The sequence below is a fragment of the Rhinatrema bivittatum genome, chromosome 7, assembly GCF_901001135.1.
Source record: "Rhinatrema bivittatum chromosome 7, aRhiBiv1.1, whole genome shotgun sequence".
Lineage (NCBI taxonomy): Eukaryota > Metazoa > Chordata > Amphibia > Gymnophiona > Rhinatrematidae > Rhinatrema > Rhinatrema bivittatum.
This window is the reverse complement of record NC_042621.1, coordinates 116,328,982-116,346,287: the sequence shown is the minus strand read 5'-3', so window position 1 is coordinate 116,346,287 and position 17,306 is coordinate 116,328,982. Positions and strand designations below refer to the sequence as shown.

General features: G+C 47.3%; 1 protein-coding gene across 1 annotated transcript in view; it reads right to left on the bottom strand.

Annotated features, from left to right (window-relative positions):
• Positions 1-17,306, bottom strand: part of SEC24C (SEC24 homolog C, COPII coat complex component) — a 241,340-nt gene that overhangs the window by 167,755 nt on the left and 56,279 nt on the right. The window contains 1 exon segment of the mRNA XM_029608970.1: positions 10,469-10,936. Coding sequence (XP_029464830.1) covers positions 10,469-10,936 — 468 coding nt within the window.

Sequence of the window (17,306 nt, the reverse complement as noted above, 5' to 3'; positions counted from 1 at the left end):
AATTGGAAGACTTCCAATGTTTTATGACGTGTCTTCCTCTGTGACCAGGTCAAAAGGGATTGTCTCTGACATTTCCTTTACAAAATTAGCAAAGGAGAGGTCTTCTGGGGGAGACAGTCTCCTTTCTTCCGAAGGAGATGGTTCTAATAGTATGTCCTTCGTAGAAAGTGTCTGTGTCAACATCCTCCCATGGGTCATACAGGGTCTCTGGCTGAGATCCCGAGGGAGGGAAAAAAGCTGGTACTGCAGGACGTGTTGGCATCGATGGATCCCTCGATGGAGGATGCGGTGGCACCGATGAAGATTGCGGTAGCATTGATGGCATCAAGGGAAATCATGAGCATCTCTTCCAGCACCGCGTTGAAGCGGTGCTGGAAGAGGACTGGAGTCCGTGCCTTCATCTTCCAAGGGCCCTGGAATGGGTATTGGTGTTTTCAGAGGCTCAATAGGTTGTTTTGGCATTGGTGGCCCAGGCTGGGTCGGAAGGGCACCGATGAGTGTGTCCAGGCGGTCAAGCAGCGGTGTAAATATCGATGATTCCAGTGTCGGTATGGGGGCCGGCATCGATGGTGGCTGTAGGTCCCAGAGGGCATTGAGGACCGCCTGTCGGACAAGTATGTCCAGCTCCTCCCTGGAAGCTGGTATTGGTTACACAGCTACAGGGGGAGGCAGGCTAGGCGTTACTGGCACCTCCACAGGAGTTTGTGGGGGCTCAGTACCTGGCACAGATATCAGTGGGGATCGCCTTGGTATTTCGGGTGAAGAGGAGGTTGGAGGCTCCTCTACCCATGTCCTTTTCACAGTCAGCTTGATAGCCATCAAGGCCGATGCGGTGTCTGTGCCAGCACCGGGAGTGGAATCGCATGGGTGCTGGTGACTATGTTTCCCTCTGTGCTCGGTCTGGTCTTTCTCTAGCACAGAGGAAGACTATGCCAATGTCTTAGATGTTGTCGGTGACGGATGGTCACCACTGCCTGGGTGCTCCCAGCGAGGTTTGTCAATGGATTTTTTCAATGTTCCTGCCGGTGACAACTGGGTGGATGTCGATGGAGTTGTCTTGATTTTGAAAAGGGACTCCATCTTGCCTAGGCAGGCCCGCCTGCCCTCTGGGGTCATTTGAGTACAGCTTGGGCATCGACGAACGTTGTGTGATGAGCCAAGGCACAGCACAGACATCATGCGGGTCGGTAATCGACATGGTACGGGGACACTCTGGGAATTTTCTAAAACCCGTTGCCATGATGGTAAAAAGGGGCCGCAAAAATAGGCGATGGCCTGCGAACACTGAGGACAGGGTAGCAGGAACCAACTGAAGACGGTGGAATTTACTCATTGAGTGATGAAAAACAATGTCGCGATGGGAGACCCCTATGAGGGAACTTTTTTTGTGAAGTAAACTAAGTTTTTCCGTGAGGAAATATAGTGAGAGAATTCTCACAGAGCTCCTAACTGCGAGGCAAACTGCAGCGCGGAAAAAAAGAGACTGAAGGGAGACCCCTGTGGCTACAGGGATAATAGCATAGCAAGTGTATATATAAAAACTTTTGGCACTGGAGACCGCCAGTGCACTGAAACAAATGCCGACACGTAGGTAACTGCAGGTGTCTTAACATAAAGGTAGGCTGAGGCTTACCCGTACAGTCTCGAGATTGATATCCGAGGTTCTCTATTTCTGGAGCAGCCATGGGCGGGATGCTGAGTCCATCTGTCTACACTAAGGAAAACGAAATTATCAGGTAAGTAATTTCTCCATTTCCAGGCGTGTAGCCAGATGGATTCAGGACCAATGGGATGTACAAAACCTACTCCCCTACCAGGTGGAAGGCTGCCCCTGGCCCACTTAGTGCTGCCCTTGTGAAGGCTGTATCCTCCCTGGCCTGGACATCCAGGCGGTAGAATCTGGAGAAGGCGTGTAGGGAGGACCATGCCGCCACCTGACTTCTTTGATCCAGCAGGCTATGATCGCCCATGATGCTGCTTCCCCTTGTTTCTTTCTGCTGTGAAGAATGAACAGGTGATCAGTTTTGCGCAAGGATTCCGATCTTTTGATGTATCGGACTAGGATTCTGCTGACATTCAGGTGGCGAAGGAGGCGTGAGTTTTCCGAATCTCTGTGTTCATCTGGTGATAAGGATATGGTCTTGTTCATATGGAACTGGGAAACTACTTTCAGAAGGAAGGATGGTACTGTACGCAGCTGCATGCTGCCTGGGGTGAACCTGAGGAATGGTTCTTGGCAGGATAATGCTTGAAGTTCGGAGATGCGCTGAGCTGAGCATATTGCAATCAAGAATGCAATCTTTAAGGTCAAGAGGCATAGGGACAGGCTGCTTGTTGGTCTGAAGGACTCCCCCCTGCTAGGAAGTCTAGTACTAGGTTGAGGTTCCATAGGGGCACCGGCCACTTTAGAGGTGGCCAGAGTTGTTTAACTCCTTTCAGGAAGCGAGAGACATCAGGATGAGTTAATACTCTGATGCCGTCCGCTTCGGACCTGAAACAGGCCAGTACAGCGACTTGAACCTTGAGGGAGTTGAGAGCCAACCCCTTCTGCATGCCGTCCTGTAGGAATCTTGGCTGTCCTCAGAAGGAGGGCGCGGTCTTCACACCAGGCTTCAAATACTCTCCAGATCCATATGTAAGACAGAGATGTGGAGAACTTGTGTGCTCGGAGCAGGGTGTCAATCACTCCTTTTGAGTAGCTGCGCTTCTTTAGGTTAGTCCTCTCAAGGGCCATACCGTAAGAGAGAATCGAGCCGGGTCTTCGTGGGAGATCGGTCCCTGTATGGCAGTAGAGGCACAGGATACCCCGCCAATAGTCTTCGCATGTCCGCTACCATGGCCTTCTTGGCCAATCCGGGGCAACTAGTAGGACTAGTCCCCTGTGGTGCTCTATCTTGTGAATGACCCTGCCCAGTAGTGGCTAGGGTGGGAAGGCATACAGGAGGTCTTCCTCTAGCCAGTTCTGGACGAGAGCGTCGATTCCTCGAGACTGTGGTTCTCATCTGCGACTGAAGAATCTGGGGACTTGGGCATTGTGACAAATTGCTAGGGAGGTCCATGGCGGAGTGACCCCATCTATTCACTATGATCTGGAAGGCTGGGTCCGCTATTGACCATTCCCCCCGGGTCTAGGCTCTCTCTGCTGAGATAATCCATTGAGATGTTGTCTTTTCCCGCGATGTGGGAGGCCGAAATCCCTTGCAGATTTATTTCTGCCCACTCCATGAGAGGGTCTATTTCCAGAGACACCTGCTGGCTCCTCCCTGGCGGTTGATGTAGGCCATGGTTGTGGTGTTGTCCGACATGACTAACAGACTCGCCTCGGAGTCTGTGGCTGAATCGCAGGCTGACTAGTCTAACTGCTCAAGCTTCCAGGCAGTTTATATTCCATTCTGCCTCTTCTTTGTTCCATTGTCCCTGGGCTGTTAGTTCCTGACAGTGGGCTCCCCACCCTCGCAGACTCGTGTCAGTGGTGAGCAAGATCCACTTCGGTGCGGGTAGGTTTATGCCTCTGCTTAGGTAGCCACCATTGAAGCTGATGCCGAACCTCTGTCAGTAGCTGGAGGCGAATTGATTAGTTCTGGGACACTGGGTTCCATCGTGACAATAGGGAGCGTTGTAGTGGTCACAAATGGGCCCTTACCCATGGAACAACTTCCAGAGTTGATGTCATGAGGCCGAGGACTTAAAGGTAGTCCCAAACCTTGGGGCAAACTGAGTTCAACAGGTTTTGCAGTTGACCCACCAGTTTCCTTCTCCTTGGAGAGGGAAGGTAGACCTTGTCCAGCTTGGTATCGAACCGGACTCCCAGGTATTCTAGTGACTGGGAGGGCTGTAGGCAGCTCTTGGCTGTGTTCACGACCCACCCGAGTTCTTGAAGTAAGTTCTTGACTCTGGTGGTCGCATGGCGACTCTCTTCCGACGACTTTGCTCTGATCAGCCAATCGTCCAAGTAAGGATGTACCAGAACTCCTTCTTTCCTCGGTGCAGCCGCTACCACCACAATTTTGGTGAAGGTTCTGGGAGAGGTGGCTAGTCCGAAGGGTAGCGCTCGAAATTGGTAATGATTGCCCAGAATCGCAAAGTGCAGGAAGTGCTGGTGGTCCTGATGGACAGGGATGTGAAGGTAGACTTTGGATAGGTCCAGGGAGGTTAAGAATTCTACTGGTTGCACTGCCATAACGGAGAGTAGGGTTTCCATGCGGAAGTGTGGTACCTTCAGGTAACGGTTGACGGCCTTGAGTTCCAGGATGGGTCGGAATGTTCCTACTTTCTTGGGAACGATAAAATAGATGGAATAATGACCAGTATTTTGTTGAGACGTAGGCACTGGAGTTATTGCCTTCAGGCTGAGTAGTCTTGCTAGCGTGGTTTCCACTGCCAGTCTCTTGGAGTGGGAGTGGCACGGTGATCTCATAAATTTGTCTGGGGGGATGCTTTGGAATTCCAGGGCGTACCCCTCTCGAATGATAGCTCGATGTTACCCTCTACTACCAAAGATGGGTCGAAGTAAGTCTGCCCCCTGTGTCTTCTTCCTGTGGATGGGTCTGTGTCTTCTCATTGTGGGGCATGGCCGGAGCCTGCCCCTGAGCTTGCTTCTCTCTTAATGTGCTTGTTCCGAAAGGACTGAAACCTTCCTAAAGTACGAGGTGCTTGGGACTGTGTGTTCCTGTAAGGTTTAAAACGCTGCAATCCTCTACCCTTGGTTCTTCGGGGGGGGGGGGGGGGGGGGGGGGGGGGGAGTGCTATGTTCTTTTGTTCCTGTCTTCAGGTAATCGGGGTACTGGGGATTCACCCCATTTGTTGGCTAACTTCTCCAGTTCGCTTCCAAACAGAAGAGATCCTTTAAAAGGCATTTTTGTGAGATTCACCTTGGAAGTCGCGTCAGCCGACCAGTTTCAGAGCCATAATTGTCTTCTGGCCGCCACTGCGGCGGCAACTCCCCTGAATGATGTGCGCACGAGGTCAGCGGTAGCATCGGTGAGGAAGGAGACCGCAGGTTCCATCGCTTCTCCGTGCTTTGTAGCGTTCCTGGAGAGGATCAAATAGGAACGTGCCACCAAGGCGCAGCAGGAGGCAATTTGTAGCGTCATTGCTAAGGCATCAAAGGACTGCTTAAGGATGGCTTCCAGCCTTCTGTCTTGGCCGTCCTTCAGTGCTGCTCCTCCCTCCACAGGGATTGTGGTGCGTTTTGAGACACCGCAGATCATAGCGTCCACTTTAGGGAAGCGTAGAAGTTCCTTGGCCGTGGGTTCCAGCGGGTACAGGGCTTCTAGTGCCCATCCCCCTTTAAAACTGGCCTCTGGAGCATTCCATTCCAGGTCAATCAGTTCCTTGATGGGCTCCAACATAGGAAAATAGCATGAGGCTTTATGGAGGTACACCAACATGGGAGAGACCCAGTGTCTTCATAGTTTGGGACATGAGGGCTGGTAATTCGTCTTTGTGGAAGAATCGGAGCATGGTCCAGTATGACTCCATCCCTGAGGGGGATTTTCTCTTCTTCCAGGGAGTCTGTTTCCTCCTCTGAGGTGTCTGGCTCCCCATCTGGGATGATCTTGGATAGGAGAGGCATGTCTCGAGATCCTCAGGAGGTGCTGGGAAGTGCTTGTGCTGTCAGAGTTTGAGGCAAGTGGACAGCCGGGGCTGGTTGCGCCTGGACAAAGGTTTGCAGCCCTTTGAAAAATTCCACCCAGGAGAAGGTTCCTGGGTCCATGTTGATGCCAGGAGGGATTGTAGTGGTAGCCCCGGAGGAACTTTCCTGTGGGGGCGCCGTGTTGGACATAGTTAAGTCCGGGGTGCCATCATCAGTGGTTCCGGATCCCACTCCTGGTTGTGGGAGGTCTTGATTGGGCTCTCTCTGGTTCTGTTTGCACTGCTGGCACAGCAGGGATTCTAATTCAGGCTGCGCAGCTCTCAAGTGGTAGGCTGGGCAAAGGAAGGGTCCCTTGGCCTTCTTGGATGGTGGTGCCATTATTTGTGCGCGTGTAGGGCTTAAAGATTTGTCCGTGCGAGAGTTATGTGCGTGGATGCTCTTAGTTGTGCATGTCGGGAGCGCAGAAGTTATGCGCAGTACATACACACAAGTTATGCGTGCAGGTGGATTTTGTGCGCGTGGCAGTTATGCGCACAGTTGTGCATGCGGCCTAGTTGTGCACGCCGCTGAGTGCACAACCCAGATGTGCGCGCAGTTAAGTGTGTATTCCTACAGACACGGTCAAGTTAGGCGCCTCGGGCCTTTGGTCTGCTCCGCGTGTACTGACGGTGAGGGGGGAAGATGGCGCCAACGACCCCGGCAACAAGATGGGGATCCCCCCGGAGGATCTACACATGTGTGGACCCTCGACCAGATCGGGGCTTAAGCCAGAGGAAGGCTACTCAACCCGATTTAAACCTCAGAGGAAGGTTGGTACGGCTGTTCGAGCCTTGGAGACCGGAGACTTAAGAGGAAAAGGTTTCTACCTTACCTGGTCTCGGCGCTTACTCGTCACGTGCCTGGCAGTCTCCAGATGCGGGGAAGGGGGGGGGGGGGGGGAGAGAGAGGAAAATACCTTCACCGCTGCGCTCGAATCTGCACCCGCTACATTTCAGCCACCCTGGGGGCAACGGCCACGCCGGGAATCGGCCGGCGGACTAAGGCTCACCTCTGAGCCTTATGGAATCGACCTCAGGACTGGGGTCCGTTAGGTTTCACCACAGGAGAAGCAGGGCTCTCTTCTTAAAGGTAAATTTTCTTCTTTTTTGTAAATGTTACACTTTTGGATAGTGTCCGCATCTGCTATGGGAGACTGAGAAATACTGAAGAGCTAAGCATGCTGCATGGGTATATGTAGGCTGACGTCAGCTTTGACATCTGACTCTGTCTACCATCTGCTATCAGGAGAGCACAATACCCATTGGTCCTGAGTCCATCTGGCTACACGCTAAGAAATTACATTTTAAATTAATACAGAAAAAAGTTATTTCTTAAAGATGCAGAATTTTAAATATTTTGAGCATAATTTCCCTAGAAATTCACTGTAAGAGTGTCCCCTTCCACTCGCTCTCCCTACTCCCCTGGCCACTTTGCCCTCTCAGGCCCCAACTCCTCCACCTGCCAGTATCTCTCCCCTCCACCTCTAGGCTCAACCCCCTTCCGCTCTATCGCCAATCCCAGAGTTTGACCCCGTTCTCAGTACTGCCCCTCACACAGGCTCTCTGTCCCTCCCTCTCTCTAGTACACATACACAGACCCTCATACAGGCTCCCTCACTCACTCTCACACACACCCATACACCCCCTCAGACAGGGCCCTCTCTCTTGCATACACATCCATACAAGCTCCCTTTCTCTCTCACACATACAACCCTCACACAGGCTACCTATATCTCTCTCTCATGCACCCCTTCACATAGGCTCTGTCTCACACATACACAATCCCTTCACACAGGCTAGCACCCTCATATACACACGAGCTCCCAATCTCTTACATATACACACTACTTCACAATATCCTCATACAGTCTCCCTCTCTCTGAACCCCACATTCAAGGATCCCCACCCCGCTCTCTTACCTCCCATGCTCTCTCTCACCCTCCCCTCTCACACACACATTCTCTGTCACCGGGGCCTTTATCTTCACCGCAAGCGGAGCATGTCCCAAGGCACACGCGGGGCCTTCGTCTTCGCGTGCTCCGTTCGCGGCATGCCAGGGTCTGCTATTTTCTACGCAGAATTTTGCAATTCTGCGCAGAAAATGGCAATTCTGCACAAATATGGCACTCCGCAGTAATGCAGAATTCCCCCAGGACTAATCTTTCCATGCACATCAGTTTCCCTGCTCCACACCTAGCAAGGTCACAAGGAGAAACACCTTATGTTGCACATGAGGACAGATACTTAACCGAGGGTCCACCCTCATTTACAAAGGAGACACCTGCAACGCTAGACTAACTTCTACAAGAGAGGAGCAAATAGATAACATCAAGTTCAGGTAAGGGAAATAGAGACAAGAGTCATATTTGTAGAATTCTTTAGAATTTCTGGCTGGCCTGGTGACTTGGTTTTGATTCCCAGTGCAACTCTGCTCCCAGGGCCAACTGGGACTGATAATGCTCTGGAAGCAGCATGCACAGGGATTGAGGAGTGGAGGAGAAGAGGGAGATGGCGGTATCCCTCTCATTGTACAATGGTCACACCTTGAGGCCAGACTCTGGATCCATGTTACTGTGTTCAAGGAAGCTGAAATCTGCTGTCCCTCACTGAAGACCATTGTTGCAATGGTTGGGCAGAGGTGGGAGGTGACATAACTGGGGGGGGGGGGGGGAGGGGGGGGGGGACCCGGATAGTTGTGAATAAAGTCTCATGGCGCCACCAAAGGAAGCCATTTCCAGCTGAGCTCGAGGTCCAAAAAAGGAAGTGAAAATTTCCAGGCCAAAAGAAAATGTATATTTATTAAAAATAGAAAGTAATACATTACACTTTCTTTTCAGAAACTGTGGAAAATCAGCTCCAGTAATAGTACTTCATTTGCCCTACAAATTGACAGGCCGATACAGTAAAGCGCGGCCGCAGTTACCCCGTTTCTAACCTGCTGTGTACTCACAATTTCGCCGCGTAAGTCTAACCCGCGATTCACTATCTGCTTTTACCGATCCTTACCGCTTCTTTAACTCGACGCGTATCCCTTTCCGCCTGCGGCATGTATATGTATGTAAACGATCCGATTAGCTATTCCCTCCCATACAGTAAAGTGCGCCCCGACTATCGCCTTTTTAACCTGCTATCATGCCGCATCTTTAACCTACTAATTTACCGCCTACCATGACCCTTGCATTAGTGTGGTTCACTGGTTGCTCAGCATATTCAATTTAAAGCTTTAACCTTGGTATTTAAGGCTCAGCATGATCCCATACATTCCATTGCACTGTCTGTATTCACAAGAATGTAATTATCTGATTCTACCACCAAAAGCCGCCCAGTCCCAAACCAACCCAATCCACAGAAAAAAAAATGCTTCTCGCACTTAGCCGCCCGGTCCCAAACCAACCCAATCCACAGAAAAAAAAATGCTTCTCGCACTTAGCCGCCCAGTCCCAAACCAAACCAATCCAAGCCAAAGCAGAGAGAGAGACGAAATTTCACAGTCCCAAACTTTCCCCCAGTCCCCGCTCACCTGCCCTGGCCGCAGCCACGCAAGCCCCCAGCAGCAGCTGTAGAAGTAGAAGGGCGGCGAGAGAGAGCGGCTTCAGCAGCCCCGCCGGCGAAGATGAATACGTGCACGCCTGTAGGTCCAATATGGGCGCTCAAGGCAGCAAAGGCGCACGCGCACACGCTGTGACCTCAGACATCCAGCCGGTCACGGCGTGTGCGCATGTGCCTTTGCTGCCTTGAGCACCCATATTGGACCTACAGGGGTGCACGTATTCATCTTCGCCGGCGGGGCTGCTGAAGCCGCTCTCTCTCGCCGCCCTTCTACTGCTGCTGCTGGGGGCTTGCGTGGCCGCGGCCAGGGCAGGTGAGCGGGGACTGGGGGAAAGTTTGGGACTGTGAAATTTCGTCTTTCTCTGCTGGGGCTTGGGCTTGGATTGGTTTGGTTTGGGACTGGGCGGCTAAGTGCGAGAAGCATTTTTTTTTCTGTGGATTGGGTTGGTATGGGACTGGGCGGCTAAATTTCGTTTCTCTGCTGGGGCTTGGATTGGGTTGGTTTAGGACTGTAGGAGAGCCATCCACTTCCTGGTACCTGTCATTTCAAACGTCATTTGAAATGACATTTGAAATGATAGGTACCAGCGCACCCAGGATACTGTAAAGGCGCTGTATAGCGCCTATACAGTAAAATGGATTGCGCTTCATGGACGCGGCTTGCATTTGCATGCCATTTAAATACAGTATCGAGCGGTAGGTGATCCGAACTGTGCGTGCGGCAAATGCGGGTGCGCCGGGCACTAATGCACCTCTTTCTACCACCCCTTACTGTATCGGCACGTTTGTAATTATGATGCACGAGGCATGACAGAGCTACTCAAAATAAAAAAAATTAAAGTCTGCATCTGCTACCACATTTTCTGAGCCCCCCCTTACTTGTAAAGGGAAAAAAAAAAAGAGAGATAATCTAATCTAACAGTGAGGTGCATTTACACAGCCTCTTATTTCAATCTGTCATACAATCTTAGCAGCCACAAAACATTTCACATGCAACATTGCGTTTCTCTGCATTTTCTATATAGTTACATCGAAATGGCTTTATATAAAGCTTTCTTTCATTCTGTACCCATCAAAATACTTTTCATAAATCAGATTCATATGATTATTAAAATACACCTTCTAAACAAAAAATCCTTCTTCTAAGCATCAAGTCTAGTCTGCTGCTTCTTTCCACTGCTTTTTTAGGCTATGAAAATTAGAGATGCTGAATGGACTGTCTTAGCTCACTGTCAAGACTCAGGAGGGAGAGCAGTTCATGCAGAGGAGCCTGGCAAAGACTCACCATTCTGCTGCAGGGGGTGGCCCAGCTGCGAGGGAGGTGGTGGTCCTTGGTGGCCCGACATTGAAGGGGCGGGCGGAAATCCTGCCATGGCTGGCTGAGTTGGTGCAGGAGAGACATGGTTAGGCTGGGATACTAAGGGTCCAGAAAGGGCGTGTCCAGGCAGTGGTGGCCCCTGCACTGCAGTTGGCTGTGGGGGTCCAGAAGGAGGGGGAAAACGGGCAGGAGGATACCCTACTGAAGATGGAGTTGCAGGGAAAGTGGAGATATGTGGAGTGGGCAGGTGCTGAGAGGGTGGTAGACCAGAAAAAGCAGGCTGTGTTGTGCTGAGACCTTGTGGCATGCTGGTAGCAGATAATCCTTGGGGTAGATTAGCAGAAGAAGGGCTCTGGCTTGATGAGTAGGGTGTGTATGGACTTGGGCCTGTAGTAGCAAACATGCTTGAAGCCGGAGGTAGGGATGTGGAAGAACCTGTTAGAGAACCAAAAAAAGACCAAACACACACATATGAAAACATGTCTGCTTTTTAAGCTATATGAGCATTAAACGATCATTATAGCTCCATTTATTGCACATCTTCAGAGAAAGCAATAGGTTTTAACACTATACAAATATATGGTAAAGCATTTCAATTTTTCTTTTGAGTCATTTAGGCTGACTTGCTCTGAAAATTTCATTCTGAAATTGCCTCCAAATACTCATTCCTGCCATGAAACCTCCCTGAGAAATCAGAAATCCAAGGTGGGGTATTAAAATGGTGGGATCTTTTTCTCTGCATGAAAGGTTACCAGCAAACAATTATCTGATCTCAAAACCCAAAAGAGAAAGGGACTGAAAAGTAAATTTTATTATTCACAGTAAGTGATTTAGTCCTTTTTATAACTGGGAATTTTAATTGATTATTAAAAAAAGAAAAATCTATTTTGAATCAGTTTGTTACTTATTGCCAATCAATACTTTTTCTAGAACTATTGTTAATTTTGTTTAGATACTATTAAATGATATTTTTATCATACTTTGATAAGTGTGATACAGTTCATTTTGGAATTAAATTTATAAGGAAGGGTGGGTATTGTTTAGTATTAAAGATGCATTGAAAATGTAATGTAAAATTTGATCTTGCCAGTTAATTTTCTCTCATGGACTCCTGGTCAACGAGAGAAAACTGGTAGACCAGTTTATACCAGAGGGATTTCCCATAGCTGCTGAAGACAGGACACCCCTATTTTTCCTTATGACCACATCGCTGGCTATAAGTGAGGTGTGGTAGAAGAAAGTTGCCAGAGTAGTGAGACAACCACCAAATCCTATTCTAAGCAACTGAAAGAAATACAAAAGGGGGGAACTTTCCCCTGAGCCTGTTTGTCACTTTTTTTTGAGGCCACAGACTGAGTTTGAGATTCTAACCTCCCTCCCCCTTTCACAGATGATGGGAGAAGGAAGAAAAAAAAAAAAAAAGGGAGAAATGACGACTCCTATCTCAAGGACACATTTACTTCCTGGCATCCACTGTGTTCTAAGCTGGGGCCTCAAATGGTCTAGCAGGAGTCAAGGAAAGGAAATTAACAGGTAAAGGTTAAATATTACATTCCTTTTCCTCCTGCTAAACCAGTCTATACCAGAGGGAGGTACCCAGAAGTACTTGTCAGGTGGGAGGAAGTGAACTCCTGCCCCATAAGTCGGAATCAGCCTTGGCCCTCATGTCTAGGTTACAGAATCTCAAAGGAATGTGAGGACATCCAAGTGGCCACATTACAAATTTCAGCTGGGGTATTTAAGAAGCCTCTGCCCTTGTGAAATGCATGTGGAACAATCTGTTGAGTAACTAGATTGAAGAAATCTCTTCCTTGACACATCTGGCCAGTGTGACCTTGGAAGCTGCTTCTCCTTTCCAGGAGCCTCCATACAATACAAATTGCCTGTCTGTTTCTCAGAAGCAGTTAGTAAACTTCAGATATCTTAATAGTATTTTGTTGTGCATCTCTGAGATGGAGCTTTCCTGCCATCCTTCCGATCCTCGCTGTCTCTAAAGGCTGGGAGGGAGAGAGGCTGATTTAACTGAAAAAAAAACCACATCTTGGGCAGGAAAAATATAACTGGTTGGAAGGTAATTCATTTTCTGGATTATGGACATTTATGTTACTCTTGTGAATTTTTATGATTAGAAGTCTTTTGTTTTTTTAATTATTTTATTTGTATTTGTTGTGATTGTTTTATTTGTACATCACCTAGAGTACTGGTATAGGCGATTCATAAATCCTAATAAAAATAAAGATGACTGCATCTGGAGGAAAAAAACCAAATAGGAGTCCCTACACAAAATAGCTTATATTTCTGAAATACATCTAGCAGAATGGATAGCCTGAGAAAGGCACAGTCTTCAGGAAGAGATCCTTCGTGGATACCCATTTTAATGGTTGAAAGGGAAGGTCCACTACATTGAGATCTCACAGAGGGAACACTGGCCTAAACAGAAGGTGGATGCATTTCACCCCACATAAATGCAGAACTATGTCTGGATGTGTGGCTACCTGAAAACCTTAACTGTCCACCTATAACAGGATTTGGCTGCCACTTATGCCTTCAGAGAAAAGATGGCTATGCCCTTGTCTAGCCCTTTCTGATGCAAGTTCAGGATACATGAGACGTTTGCCTTCCAAGGTAATGTGGCCCTGGTAGTGAGCTCTCCATCTGTGTATGCTGGTGTCCGAGATGATGATAATCCACGTGGGTAGTTCTAGCTCTACCCCTTTCTGAGATTTGCAGGGTTTAACCACCAATCCAGAATTTTCCCTACCTCTAGATATAGCAAGAGGTGGGATTTGTAGTCCTGTGAGATGGGAGATCAGTGAATAAGGAGAGACCATTATAGTGGGTACATGTTTACCCCGGCCCATAGGACTAAACTCAAGGTAGATGTCATAAGACCCAACAACTGGAGGTAGTGCCACACTGTGGGTATTCTTTGTACTTGAAAGAATAGGTGGTCAATTTGGCAAACCTCTTATAGGTTAAGGTAACGTGACTGACCTTGGTATTGAACAGCACCTCTAGTAATTTTAGGAGCTGAGAGGGCATTCCGTTGCTTTGTATAATTTACAACTAACCCTAGAAGTTCCAGGAGCTGGCCGACAATGGCTGACGCCAGGTGATTCTCCTGAAAGCAGTTGGCTCTCATGAGCCAAAATGTTCAGGTAAGGGTGAACCATTATTTCCTGCTTGTGTAGCACCACCGCTTCTACAATCACCTTGGTGAATATCCTTGGAGCGGTTGCATGCCCAGGATAGTGCCTGGAACTGAAAGTGTTTGCCTAGTATGCAGAATTGAAAGAGTTTCTGATAGGGTCTCCAGATAGAAACGCTAAAATAAGTTTCTGACAGATCTAGGGAAATGAGGAATTCTCCCTTTCTTACTGCAGAGAATTCCACATACTCTGCTTCAGAGTTTCCATTCCTAAGACAGGCCAAAAGGATCCACCTTTCTTTGGAACTACAAAATAAATTGAATACGCCCCTTGGCCCCATTCTTGAGGTGGCAATGGGATGATAGCTTGCAGATTCTGCAGTGTCAAAAAGGATAGTATTTATAGCCTCTCTTTTGGTGGCGGAAATGCTGAGTGAAATGTATGGGGAGATCATTAAGGCACCCGGGAAGGGCATGGCCAACTCCATGGAGAATCCTCTCTGTACAAATATCCAATATCCACTGGTCTGTGGTGATATGGGCCCATTCCTGATTAAACTAACACAGGAGCATCTACAGGTATTAACATTGGAGAGGACCACTAAGCGTGAATGGGGCTGGCGGTTTCTAGCCATTACTGTGGTGGAGTCACTTTTTTTTTTTTTAAACTCTTTATTTATAATTTTAAGACAGTTAACAAGTTAAACAACTTGACAAGAAATGGTATAGAGAGACCAAACAAATTAGAAGAAAAAAATATCAGAATTACATAGATCTCAATAATACCCTGTTAGACCACCATAAGGGGGAATATGATAGAGGTCTTTAAGATCATGAGAGGTCTTGAACGAGTAGATGTGAAAGGACTAGGGGGCATTCCATGAAGTTAGCAAGTAGCACATTTAAGACTAATCGGAGAAAATTCTTTTTCACTCAACGCATAATAAAGCTCTGGAATTTGTTGCCAGAAGATGTGGTTAGTGCAGTTAGTGTAGCTGGGTTCAAAAAAAGATTTGGATAAGTTCTTGGAGGAGAAGTCCATAATTGGCTATTAATCAAGTTTACTTAGGGAAAGCCACTGCTATTAATTGCATCAGTAACATGGGATCTTCATAGTGTTTGGGTAATTGCCAGGTAATGGCCTGGTTTGGCCTCTGTTGGAAACAGGATGCTGGGCTTGATGGACCCTTGGGGTCTGACCCAGCATGGCAATTTCTTATGATCTTATATTCCAATGGAAAATATGTGAAGCAAAATAAACAAATTTAAGAAAAAGGCCTCACCACACTAAAAGTGTTAAGCTAATTCCTAATGTCAGAACACATTATTTAAGAGCTAGTCATAATGGAGGATGAATCCTGTCTTATTTTATCATTCAAAAAGGAATTAAGCTGGGATGGGTCAAAGAAAACATATTTATTTATTTATTTAGGATTTTTATATACCAACATTCGATACAAATATCAAATCAGGTCGGTTTCCATAGAACAAAACTGTCACGGTTAAGGCGTTACATTAAACAGTTTCTGAACATAAGAACATAAATATTAAATATTAAATAGACAACAATAACTCGTCAAAATAACGTGAATAAATGTAAGGAATAGCTAAAAAAGAGGGTAGGCTAAATTGGGATATACAGGTAACAGAGAACAGTGTTGATGGGCATAAACATGAGTAATGCATGAGCTAAAGAACTAATGCATCAACAAAGGAGTATTTGACCCCAGAATGCTTAAAAACATATTTACAGGGAAAATATAGCCAAAAAATAGCGCCCAAACTAACTACTGCAGGGCACATTATCAAGAAACTTTTTCTTTTCAATTGTGTTACTTTAGCAACATCCGGAAACATGCGAATCTTATATCCTAAGAACAATGTGTGTCTCTTTCGAAAAAAACATTTTAAATACAAAGTCCCGATCTGAGTCCAAGGCAAGAGTGACAATTAAAGTTGAAGATGTAATTCCCTCTTCTGTTGAACTCTCAAGGAAAGAGGATAAATAAGACATATCAGTTGGAGCAATATCTGCAGGCCTATTATTCGACTGAGATGATATCTTATCTTGCAAATAATAAGCTTTTGAAATAGGTGGAAGCAAATTTTCTTTAATGAATAATACTTCTAAGAAATATCTACAAAGCATCTCAACTGGTGTTATAAAACTTTCGCAGGAAAGTTTAGGACCCTGCGATTGCATCGTCAAATATTATTCTCCAGATTTTCCATTTTGTTTTCTAAAAACAAATGACCAGCCGAGATAGTATCCACTGAATTTTGCATAATTGTCCCCTTGGACTCCAAGGCTTCAACTTGAGCTTAATTTCCAAAATTTGGGATTGAGGAGAATTAAATGTACTAGCCAGTTCACATTGTTGAGAAACAAATTGAGAAACTTGATTCGAAAGATTTGCAATAGCTTCCCAAATTATATCTAAAGTGATATTAGGAGGTTTTATTAAAGGAACAGTTATTACCTCGATGCAAATGCTATAGGTTGCCCAGCCATCAATAGTATCGGGAAAATATTCGGCAGAGATTTGCTTCCATTATTTAACCGGCAAACTGCTCCTCCTGCTTGCTCCTCCATGCTGGCTCCACCCGACGCTGTTGCTGCCAGCTGATCTCATCATCAAAGTGCGACGGGAGCAAGCTGATCACGTCAGCTTCTCCCGCGGGGGGACCCAGTTGAGGAGCAGCCAGACACGACTCCAGCGAAAAGGATTCAGGATCCGGGGGTCGACAGCGATGGAACATCACTCGGCTGACCTCCCAAGGATGGCTCCATGGAGCCCAATGTAAGCTCCTGGCTCCAGATAATATGCTGGTCCATCAGGCCTGAAAACGGCAAACCCTCCGAGACTTCGAGGAACGCTCTGGCCCTTCCTTTCCTCTTCCCTACATTACAGGTACTTCAAGTCGTATATAGTGAGAAGAAATTTAAGGGAGTAAGGAGAGTCCGAAACACCACAGGTTAGCGTGCAGCCATCTTGGATTCCCCCGTGGTGGAGTCACTTTTAGCTTTTCTTTGTCCCGTGAAAGGAATGAGCTTCAGAGACTTAAGAGGTCTGCTGAGGGGTGGGGGAACTCTTGGCTGGTCTGAATCTACAAAAATATCAGACAATATTTCCAGGTCTTCTCCAAATAACAGACCTACCCTGAAGAGAAGGTTCCAGAGGCGGGCCTTAGACACAGGGTCTACCTCCTTGCTGCTACCCCTCGGGAGAACATCCTGACTAGGTTGTAACAAGGTGTCCACTAGTAATGCCATCCTGGATTCTAAATGCATTGTTTCTGCACTCTCTGGAAGCTGCTGAATCCAGCATAATACTGCTCAGGCAACATATCCCCTGCATTTACGAGGCTTGTATTGCCATAGCAATAGTGGTAAAGACCTATTTCAGGATTGCTTCAATTTTCTTTGAAGACTGTCCCACACTCCACTGGAATGGTTGCCCAAGTTATTGCCAATTTTAGGGGTCCACCCTAGAAATTTATTTTACATATTTACTTAAGAGGTCATATTTATGCTCTAATGATAAGGTATACACCTGCTTAAGACTGTCTCCTCTGAGCTTCCCTAGAAGGTTGTCCCAGTCAGCTAAAACCATGTTCTTGAGAGCCTCATACAAGGGGAAGTACTTCTGGGGCTTA